Source organism: Diabrotica undecimpunctata, chromosome 6 (assembly GCF_040954645.1).
Source record: "Diabrotica undecimpunctata isolate CICGRU chromosome 6, icDiaUnde3, whole genome shotgun sequence".
In the NCBI taxonomy this organism is placed as follows: Eukaryota; Metazoa; Arthropoda; class Insecta; order Coleoptera; family Chrysomelidae; genus Diabrotica; species Diabrotica undecimpunctata.
Window position 1 is genome coordinate 92,337,238 of NC_092808.1, and position 12,541 is coordinate 92,349,778.

General features: G+C 31.2%; 1 protein-coding gene across 6 annotated transcripts in view; it reads right to left on the reverse strand.

The window, feature by feature from the left end:
* Positions 1 to 12,541, reverse strand: part of kst (spectrin beta chain, non-erythrocytic 5 kst) — a 267,491-nt gene that overhangs the window by 51,726 nt on the left and 203,224 nt on the right. For all 6 annotated transcript variants that reach the window (XM_072534881.1, XM_072534885.1, XM_072534884.1 and 3 more), the window contains exons 11-12: positions 1,148 to 1,385; positions 917 to 1,056 (exon numbers count right to left, since the gene is read on the reverse strand). In XM_072534881.1, the coding sequence (XP_072390982.1) occupies positions 917 to 1,056; positions 1,148 to 1,385 (378 nt within the window). The remainder of the gene's footprint in view (positions 1 to 916; positions 1,057 to 1,147; positions 1,386 to 12,541) is intronic.

A 12,541-nucleotide genomic window follows, 5' to 3' on the forward strand; every position in this document is an offset into this window, starting at 1 on the left:
CATATACATAACGGCCATCTCCCCATAATCATTAGTTACAAATTCATGACGGGATCAAAAAGTATAGATGGTATCCAAATGGCACCGAGGTAGGGTACGTAATATATTTTTTTATGAAATCTAGCAATGATTTGAATAATTTTAATTATAGCATGTGTTATAATATATAAATTGTTGTACACATGTGTATGCTTTAAATTTCAACATAGTGTTCAGTTATTATTTAGTGTTCCAATTTTATTTTTTTATTTCCAGTCGACCAAGAAATCGTTAACCTATGAGGATATGTTGAAAGAACTAAATAGCATTTACAATGATGTTTATGAACCATTTGAAAACGGAGAAAAAATATGAATTTGAATATGATTTTGAAAATAGTGAAGCGAAAAATGACGCTAATGAAATAATGTAATAAATAAGGAACAAAGAGACTACACTGGACGAAAATGTATAAGAATATATTATGTGAACAATAATGCAGAAGACGCTATAAACAATGAGAATCCCAAAGGATAATAAATAAAAAGAATACAAATGAAAATATTGACGATACGAATTACATAACCGAGTTAAAAAAAGACAACAAAGAATTGAATTAAGAATATCGTACAATGCAGAAAAGAAAAATAAAAAATGTTGAAAAAGGGCCACAAAATCGGAAAGTTTTAAATATCGAAACTCCCACAACCACAACTGAAACCTAGTGTACACAGTATGATACACAGCTTGGTATTCATGTGAACATATGTAAGTGCACACTATTTTTTTAAGTCATCATGTCCAAAAAGCAAAACTACTGTAGCCAAACATAATATCACTTAGGAGCTGACGAAGTTATAATTATTATATTAAGACATTATAAATATCGAAATAAAATATTTTCTGAATCTCCTAATAAATATGTCAAATACTTTACCCTGCAGCATCATAATGCTGTTTGGCTATTAGAGTGTTAGCCTTTTTGGCGAAAGCGTTCAAACGTTCGTCTTGAGCAGCTAATGTGTTAGCGAAAGCCCTATGTTGTTTATGCAAAGCTTCAACCTCATCAAGTGAGCTCTAAAAAAGCAAAAAACCAAAAAATATGAATTAAAAGAAACAATATAAATTAAATAATTTTTAATTTTATGGTTAAGTTAACATTACTTACTCCAAGTTCGTCAAATTCTAAGAAAGCTTGATGGGCTGAGGTAACTGCATCGATATTATCAGCTTCTTTGTTGAATATTTGAAGTTCTAAACATTGCTGCAACCAAATATCCTTCTCTTTCCATCCTCTAGCTATAGCTTCCTGTTCAGCTAGAAGCCTATCGATAACGCTTTGTACTTCAGGAAGGTTGGGATTTGATTTCAAAAGTTTCTTTCCAAGACCGGTTACTTGTTTAAATCTACAAAACAATTTTTAATTTAAAAACCTGGTATCTCTATTACATTTAAAAGTGCTACATTGCCGGCTGCCTAAATAGGCAATATTTCTATAGAATCTCATAAAACGAACATACACTCACCGACACGAAAAAAAAAACTCATAATATTTGATAACACTGCGTTAATCATATTTTTTTAGTGCAACTTCTGTCAATCTTTGAAACAGTTTGGTAGATGTTTTTTTTAAATGCTTTGGTAGGGGAATGTATAATATGTAAATGTTATACTTTTATTTCAAGAGAACTGTATGTAAATATTAACATAAAAAATCCTTTGTTACATTTTGAATACAATTATCATCTTATCTTCAGAAATAAAAAAGTCCATAACTAACCTCCTAGGGAGAAAATCTACTTATCAAGCTCACAGTTATCCTTCAGTAGTATCTACAACACTATGAAGTCATCGCTCAAATGCTGTAGACATTAGAAACAATTATCAAGAAATCAAAAATGTTTACGTTATTGAACGAACTGTTGAACGCTGCTAATCCGAGATCTCGAAGAGCTGTACAGGATCTAAACTTTCCAGGAAACAATAGGAAGAATCAAAATTGAAATCGATCATGAAATCTGGTTTCTTAATTGGTACAAATAAGTAGTTGCGAAAAAAAAAATGCAAACTTCGTCTTAAATTAACATAGCAAATGCAACTTTTTTTAAATATGCGTAAAATGTCAAACTTTCAAATATGAAAAATAAAAACTTTTCCGGAGTAATAGCAAAAAAAGTTATTCTAAATAGTTGGAGATGACAAAGAAGAAATTTGAATGATAAAGCCGAATGCAACCGACTTAAAAGATAGTTACTATCAGCCCTACATGATACATGCAAAATGAAAAGATTACCACATAATCTGGAAGGCAACAAATTACCTAAAAAGACCTACAGAACACAACACACCAATTAAAAAGGACAATGGTACATGAGGAAGGACAGACAGACAAAATGAAAAGATGACCACATAATCTGGAAGGCAACAAAAGTACCCACATGAGGAAGACCCAGAATACAAGCACCTACCAATACCCGGATGCAACAACAAATGAGGACAAAAGGGCAGTCATACGCACAAGCCACAAAAGCACCTGAAACTACTATCTTGATCTCGAAAGAGCAATAAAACGGACTAACCCACATGGTTAAAGAGCTGGTCACCAAAATAGTGCAAGAAGGGATACAAGATATGTACAAGAAATGAATAAACAGGGTCCAAATATGCAAAATATTTCGAAACTTCAAAAAACATTAAGGAACGACAGAAAACCCACCCCCTATTACATGGAGAAAATGGCATCGTCTACACAATTGAAGAAAAAGCCGAGGTGGTGAGGAGGACTCTCTCTCTCGAGAGAGAGTACATTAAATTATTACCACGACGAAGATGTAGACTTCATTGAAGAAGTCGAAGAATACCAAGAAATGCCCGAAGAAGCAGACGAGATAATCACGCCCACATCTCCACAAGAAATAAACGAACTAATAAAAAATAGTTCACCGAAAAAAGCACCTGGTCTAGATGAAATTTCAAACAGAGCTCTAAAATATCTGCCAGCGAAAGAAATTGTATTTTTAACGAACATCACAAATGCGACACTCACATACAGGCTCTTCCCAAACCGATGGAAGGAAGCCCACGTTATTATGATTCCAAAGCCAGGAAAAAACCACAAGGTTCTGCAAAACTACAGGCCGATAAGCTTACTTCCAGCAGTCAGCAAAATTGTAGAAAGAGTCATACTAAGCAAACTCCAATCAGAAACAGACAGGTTAGGAATAGTCCCAGAAGCTCAGTTTGGATTCCGAGCAGAACATTCCAGCGAACTACAAGTACTCAGACTAACAGAGTACATAACAGCTGGATTCAACGACAACGAGTATACAGGAGCAGCCTTCCTGGACGTAAGCAAAGCCTTCGACAGAGTCTGGCATGAAGGACTGACTTAGAAAATGAGAAGCTATAGATACAGAGGAGCCATGACAGGGCTAATCTCATCGTACTTGGGCGACCGGAGGTTTAGGGTTCAGATAGGACAAGTCCTGTCCGAGCACGGAGCTCTGGAGGCCGGAGTGCCATAAGGAGCGGTCCTGTCACCTTTACTGTATATAATATACACCGCCGATGTTCTAAGAACACCAGGAACACTTCTCAGTCTTTATGAAGATGACACAGCAATTGAGGCTAAACACAGAAATATTGATGAAGCTATAAACAACTTACAGACAGCATTGGGTAGCATTTTAAGAGCGAGATGATAACTTAATGTTGTGTAGACTTTTTAGGATATCTGACATATGTTTAATTTGAAAGACAATTTTTGATTAAATCCAGCTTCAGGATTGTTTTGTTAACCGTGGTCATTGTTACTAATTTTAAAAAAGGAAATAAAATATAAATAAAAATCATAAATCATAGTGGTGCTCGTTTTTTGTTCTAGTGAACATAAATGAACATAATAGTATGTTATGGATGCGAGACATGGGTGATGACAGAAGACACAAAACGAAAGCTGGAAGTCTTTGAAAGAAAAGTCCTAAGAAAGATATTTGGACCTATTAACGAAAACGGAGTATGGAGATCCAGGTACAACTATGAACTTTACCAACAGTCCAAAGAGGCACCGATCTCATAATTCGTTAAACTTCAGAGATTTCGATGGGCTGGTTATAAGACTGAAAGATTGCCAAAAAGAACCCTAGATAGTAAAATGTAGGGCGCAAGACCAAAGGAAGACCACGGAAAAGGTGGGAGGATGAAGTGGAGAAGGAGAAGATCGGCGCGGAACCGCCAAGGTTGGAGGCATAGTTAGGAGGACGGAAAAGCTCGATTTGGGCTGTAGCGCCATTGGAGAGAGAGAACATAATTGAAGTTTTCTACATATTCCCTTTCTAATTTTGTCTACTCCACTTTTCCGAATACTTTTATGCAATGTAGTAAACACTGGAGCTTTTCTCTGTAGGAAGGATCAGCAGTTGACCAACATTTTCGCTATCGCAGATTATATTATTTAAGATATACTTAAAATATATAAAATATAAAGTATAAAAAGCAGTATCGCACTAAAGTTATTTGTCTGGTTTTACCTTTTGCGAACAGGTTTCTGATAAAAAATATCTTTACTACTAACATAACCTAACCTAATCAGTTAAATATTAAGTTTTGTACACCACATAGAGATATGTCAGCAGTATTAAGCATTAATTCAAGCATTTACTTAAAAACAACGCTTTTACAGAGAGGGTTTAACGTTTACACAGTTATTTCTATCACTACTATTCGAGCCACTAAAGATTAAATATTGATTAACATTTCTGGCACTATTAAAAGCTGATCTTCTAGTAAGGCGTATAATTTAAAGACTTACTGAGTAAAAACTTTGAAGAACGTTTGAAATGACTGAAGAATTTTAACATAAGAAATCTTTTCCCAAATGAATTCAGTTCTGCAAGAACAATAATTATTAATTTAATAACAACAATAATAATTTAGGCGCCTTATTCTGTTATTATATTAGCAATTCTTATTAACGTCGAGGGACTTAGCACTAATTTAATTGTTGGGTTTTTTTAACTATTCAAATAATTCGTTCCCCTTAAATAAATTTTTAAAACGGAGAAACTTCCCCAGCTTATGGAGAAGTCAATTTAAAATTGTTAAAATTCATAAGCTGATCAACTCATAACAATGAAAAAAATACAAAGAACAGTTAGATAAAATACGAAATGAGAATTCCAGACGTTTACAAGATAGTCTCTATGAGGAAAATGGCAAAATTACTAGAACTACTACTGAAGCAGCAACTCGAACTTTTACCCATCAAAAGAGTGACACTGATAAATTCTCTCTAAAATCAAAACAATTTCTAGAAAAGAGTAGAGAATTTCTATTATAAACGCAGGGAAAATGAACACAATTAAGTACACAGAAAAAAACTGCAAGAAAAATGGCCAAACAAGACCTACTTGATCACAACACCGGACTAGATAAAAATTATTATTGAAATGAACAGAGGGGTCAAGGTTTTGAAAATGAGAATGACAGCGAAAAAATAAATTATAAGACTAAAAAATAAACATGGAAATATTATAGAAAATAGAGAAATGCTAAAACGAGAAAACAAATAATACATGTCTAAAGGTAACAATAAAAAGTAATAAAGCTGTGGGGAACAATGAAGTTATACCTGAGATATTGAAGGAAAGTACCACGGAACTAGAAAACGAACTGGTAAATCTATGCAGATACACACACACACACATATATATATATATATATATATATATATATATATATATATATATATATATATATATATATATATATATATATATATATATATAAGAATTACTGGATATTAGTGACTGTCAATATAAACAAACAACACAGTTTATTAGGGTTGCAGTCAGAAAATTGGCCGGGATGTTAATGAAACACTCTTATGACTTTTTGTCTAGCTTTCGGAATGGTTTTATTCCTTTTTCAAGACACTGTAATAAGAAAAAGTGTAAATATTTATAAAATATCACAAATCTTCAGTGCAACTTACTAGTCGTTGAGATTATTTATAAAAGCATAGACACTCAACATTAATAACACACACATAAAATATAAAATAGTGGACAAAATACATTTTAGAATTCTTTAAAATTTAGGTAAAAATAGTAAAAATTTTGTTGTCATCGTTTACTGGTGTGTTTTAACTCTGGCACATAGAGAACAAAAAGAAAAAATCCTATGATTAAAAAGTAATTAGGTGTACTTAATATCATATTTCTTTTTAAGAAATACTAGAGGCCCATCTTAGGTGATTTTAATTTTTAAACCTGTCTTAATGGTATGCAACATGTTATGCATATAACTGTAATTTGTGTGGGTACGGGTGCAGGTAGATATTAATTTTATTTTGGATGTTTTTCCAGTAAGTAACAATAAATGTTGCTCAGTTTATCTATGTCTGACTTTTTATTGATGCAAGATGTACTCGATGTACTAGTATTTCTTAAAAAGAAATATGATATTAAGTATAGTACATCCACTAATAATTTTCCAACATAAACATGCCTCATTCTGGTATCAAAGAGACCGCCTTTCAAATCAAGGTTGTCAGACATATTTCCTAAAATTCCTAAGGTTATATTTAAAAAATATTCTCTATTCTCTATTCGTTATTATTCAATTGCTAGTCAACGAACGACACTCTTAAAAAATAATATGAACATATTCTCAAAAAATATATATATATAAATTAATTAACTAGGTACTAATATTTCCATGGACTCTTCACTAATGAATTAAAGCAACCGTGAACTTTGTATATATTACTTATATTCTAAGTAATTTTCGAATATTGGCAACATTGTAGTCTGGAGAGAATTTGAACGTTCGACGTTGCCCTGTTGGTGAATTTAGCGGTAATACTTTTATAGATATAATGATCGACTTTTAAGAAATCAGACAACTTTTAAGAATCCAAGTTCTCAAAAACGGTTTCAAGAATTGTATTATTTTTTTCCAAATTTCATTGATTTTATACCTTACCTGGAAACATGAAAAATTGCAGATATATTAATAATGGTATTAAGGTTATATTCACTAATTTTAAACTCATGCATTATGGCAACAGCGAATCGCAAAGCCGTAAATTCTAATGAACACCTGTTTGTCTGGCTATGTGACACCCTAAAATATTTCCTTTTGCAGAGGCGGAGGCTTATTATAAGGTATAAGTAATATAAGTTATAAGTAATATTATATTTTTCTAGGATGGCATTTTTTAAGATGCATCAACTTCTGTGTTATTAATAAATAATGACAATTATGTTAATGGCAGCTCCGAATTAAAAAATAAAGATTTGCACGTAGTTTTAAATATGTATGAGTGTTTGAAAAAAGAAAATATTGGGATGGCTGATAATGCAATTGTGTCGAGAATTCATGTATTAAAAAAATCGGGTATAAGACGATATATACAATTATTAAATTAGGCACAGTTACAGATCATTCCTTAAAACGAAAGAGACCAAATAAAAAATTGGGTAGGATTGACACTGCTGCAAAAGACGTTATTCAGCGAACAGTTTACAATTGATAATGCAATTGTTTCGAGAATTCATGTATTAAAAAAATCGGGTATAAGACGATATATACAATTATTAAACTAGGCACAGTTACAGATCATTCCTTAAAACGAAAGCGACCAAATAAAACATTGGGTAGGATTGACACTGCTGCAAAAGACGTTATTCAGCGAACAGTTTACAATTTTTACAAAGAAAATAGAGTGCCTACTTTAGAACTGATTCGTGAAAAATTAAGAGATTTCCCTGAATATAATTATATATTCCGCCGAATTCAGTGATTGTTATGGATAATGCGTCGGATCATTCCCGCATATTAAATAAAATACCTAATAATAACACGAAAAAGGACAAAATTTTAAAATTTATGCAACTTAAAAACATCACTGTTCCTAAAAAGATTCCAGTAAAGAAAGAATTAATTAGAATGATCAAAAGTCGGAATTTTTTGCAGCAGGCACGGCCATACTCTTTTGCGATTACCCTCATACTATTGCATTTTTAATCCAATTGAAATGGTTTGGGGTACCGTAAAAAAACGATTGCGAAAATATAATCAGTCACCAACATTAAGCGCAATGGCCATTGAGAATATTCGAGAAATAATTAGTGGCATTAATAGCGATGTGTGGAAAAATTGCAAAGCTCATGTTGTAAAAATAGAAAACGAATATCCTGTTTTACCGGCAATAGCACCAATAGTTATCCAACCTGGGAATGATTCGACTTCAGAAGACTCTGACGATTCTTTTCAGTCCTTTTAATTAATTTCTTTACAGCTATCGCGATGCATCTTGAACACTAGTATTCATTATTATACAGTGTGTCGCATTTAAGATGAAGACACCTCTATATATCAGCTACTAAAATACATACAGATTTGACATTTTGCACAGTCATACATGTTGATAGTGCACATTTTTTTAAGATAGTCATCTGAAATTTTAATTTTAAACGCGGCTTACTGCGAATCCTCAAACAGGGTAAATTTTCGATATTTTGCTTCGCGTTAGAGAAATCGGAAAAACTTATTTGGAAAAGTTGTTCCACTTATTGTAACCGCACATACCAAATTTCATGACAAAATTCGCAATTTTAGTTTTTCAGTATTATTTGTAATCTCGATCCTAAATCTACAATTGGCTGTCTAAAGATGCATCTCGGGACAGCCAACTGTCCGTTTTAGAATCCTGACTACAATTGAAGAGCTTATTTCCAAAGTGTCTTAAATCCATATAATGAAATCCATGAAATTACAGATTTTCATACAAATTTAACATACAAATTATACAATTTTACAATTTTCATATGCACTTTTAAATGGTAAATAAGAAGTTGTTTTGGTACATATAACTTTATTCTAGACTTGAAGAAATCTATAAAGTTTAAAAAAAGAAAATTAAAAAAATCGAAATTTTGGATTTAAGACACTTTGGAAATAAGCTCTTCAATTAATGAAAAAAGTAAAAGTGCGAATTTTGACATAAAACTTTGTTATGTGGGGTTATAATAATATTTGGAACATCTTTTCCAAATAACTTTTTCAGATATCTCTAACTCGAAGCAAAATATTGAAGATTCACCCTATTTGTGCATTAACAGTAGGCCGTGTTTAAAAATTAAATTTCAGTTGACTATCTTAATTGCTGGATAGACAATCTTTTAAAATTTTCTGACAGAATGAGCCATTATTTACAGATAATTGTAAAAAAATATTATGGTTTATGTAAAAACTAAATAATAAGTCCAATATTCTTATAAATCACTAAAATTAACAAGCTTTAATTTGAAAGAATTAATTTGTTATTTATTCGATGTTGTGAGCCCGCTCCCATTTGAAAAAAAAAACTGATTCTGTCCTTTGAAGAGTCCTATTCAAAAATGCCCCGTTTAAACAAATCGAAGGTTGAAGGGTGCCGGACATTTTTGCCGGAAACAATTCAAATTCAAAAGATCACCTTTTTCTGCTACGGAAAATATTGCTCCGATTTCTCATCAAAATCAATGTTGATACTTTAGTTTAGATACTCTTGAATCTCAAAAATACATATTTACATATTTTTCAAGCCTCGAAAATGCATATTAGGTATCGCATTTTTCGGATTTTAAATCGCCTATATCTCCAAAACTATTAACTTTTGAGAAAAATGACATAGATCTTATTTAGAGTCACCCAAAAACCTAAAAAATATTTTTTGGAGCACAAAAGGTGATATTTTGAATTTGTTTAAAAAATTGTTTAAACAATTTCTGCCCAAAAATTGAGAAATTTTCCTGAATATAATTATGTAAAAATTAATAAAAATTATATGATTTTTCTTGAAATATGCGTTTGATAACTGATCCCTTTTCTTAATTTCCACGCCAATGGTCGGCATTGGCATCAAAGAATCTCAAAAGCCGACGCTTGGCAAATTAACGATGGAAAAAGTATACACCTAATTACTTTTTAATAATAGGATTTTTTCTTTTTGTTCTCTATGTGCCAGAGTTAAAACACACCAGTAAAAGATGACAACAAAATTTTTACTATTTTTACCTAAATTTTAAAGAATTTTAAAATGTATTTTGTCCACTATTTTATATTTTATGTGTGTGTTATTAATGTTGAGTGTCTATGCTTTTATATAAATAATCTCAACGACTAGTAAGTTGCACTGAAGATTTGTGATATTTTATATATATTTACACTTTTTCTTATTACAGTGTCTTGAAAAAGGAATAAAACCATTCCGAAAGCTAGACAAAAAGTCATAAGAGTGTTTCATTAACATCCCGGCCAATTTTCTGACTGCAACCCTAATAAACTGTGTTGTTTGTATATATATATATATATATATATATATATATATATATATATATATATATATATATATATATATATATATATATATATATATATTCGGAATTTTTTGCAGCAGGCACGGCCATACTCTTTTGCGATTACCCTCATACTATTGCATTTTTAATCCAATTGAAATGGTTTGGGGTACCGTAAAAAAACGATTGCGAAAATATAATCAGTCACCAACATTAAGCGCAATGGCCATTGAGAATATTCGAGAAATAATTAGTGGCATTAATAGCGATGTGTGGAAAAATTGCAAAGCTCATGTTGTAAAAATAGAAAACGAATATCCTGTTTTACCGGCAATAGCACCAATAGTTATCCAACCTGGGAATGATTCGACTTCAGAAGACTCTGACGATTCTTTTCAGTCCTTTTAATTAATTTCTTTACAGCTATCGCGATGCATCTTGAACACTAGTATTCATTATTATACAGTGTGTCGCATTTAAGATGAAGACACCTCTATATATCAGCTACTAAAATACATACAGATTTGACATTTTGCACAGTCATACATGTTGATAGTGCACATTTTTTTAAGATAGTTATCTGAAATTTTAATTTTAAACGCGGCTTACTGCGAATCCTCAAACAGGGTAAATTTTCGATATTTTGCTTCGCGTTAGAGAAATCGGAAAAACTTATTTGGAAAAGTTGTTCCACTTATTGTAACCGCACATACCAAATTTCATGACAAAATTCGCAATTTTAGTTTTTCAGTATTATTTGTAATCTCGATCCTAAATCTACAATTGGCTGTCTAAAGATGCATCTCGGGACAGCCAACTGTCCGTTTTAGAATCCTGACTACAATTGAAGAGCTTATTTCCAAAGTGTCTTAAATCCATATAATGAAATCCATGAAATTACAGATTTTCATACAAATTTAACATACAAATTATACAATTTTACAATTTTCATATGCACTTTTAAATGGTAAATAAGAAGTTGTTTTGGTACATATAACTTTATTCTAGACTTGAAGAAATCTATAAAGTTTAAAAAAAGAAAATTAAAAAAATCGAAATTTTGGATTTAAGACACTTTGGAAATAAGCTCTTCAATTAATGAAAAAAGTAAAAGTGCGAATTTTGACATAAAACTTTGTTATGTGGGGTTATAATAATATTTGGAACATCTTTTCCAAATAACTTTTTCAGATATCTCTAACTCGAAGCAAAATATTGAAGATTCACCCTATTTGTGCATTAACAGTAGGCCGTGTTTAAAAATTAAATTTCAGTTGACTATCTTAATTGCTGGATAGACAATCTTTTAAAATTTTCTGACAGAATGAGCCATTATTTACAGATAATTGTAAAAAAATATTATGGTTTATGTAAAAACTAAATAATAAGTCCAATATTCTTATAAATCACTAAAATTAACAAGCTTTAATTTGAAAGAATTAATTTGTTATTTATTCGATGTTGTGAGCCCGCTCCCATTTGAAAAAAAAAACTGATTCTGTCCTTTGAAGAGTCCTATTCAAAAATGCCCCGTTTAAACAAATCGAAGGTTGAAGGGTGCCGGACATTTTTGCCGGAAACAATTCAAATTCAAAAGATCACCTTTTTCTGCTACGGAAAATATTGCTCCGATTTCTCACCAAAATCAATGTTGATACTTTAGTTTAGATACTCTTGAATCTCAAAAATACATATTTACATATTTTTCAAGCCTCGAAAATGCATATTAGGTATCGCATTTTTCGGATTTTAAATCGCCTATATCTCCAAAACTATTAACTTTTGAGAAAAATGACATAGATCTTATTTAGAGTCACCCAAAAACCTAAAAAATATTTTTTGGAGCACAAAAGGTGATATTTTGAATTTGTTTAAAAAATTGTTTAAACAATTTCTGCCCAAAAATTGAGAAATTTTCCTGAATATAATTATGTAAAAATTAATAAAAATTATATGATTTTTCTTGAAATATGCGTTTGATAACTGATCCCTTTTCTTAATTTCCACGCCAATGGTCGGCATTGGCATCAAAGAATCTCAAAAGCCGACGCTTGGCAAATTAACGATGGAAAAAGTATACACCTAATTACTTTTTAATAATAGGATTTTTTCTTTTTGTTCTCTATGTGCCAGAGTTAAAACACACCAGTAAAAGATGACAACAAAATTTTTACTATTTTTACCTAAATTTTAAAGAATTTTAAAATGTATTTTGTCCA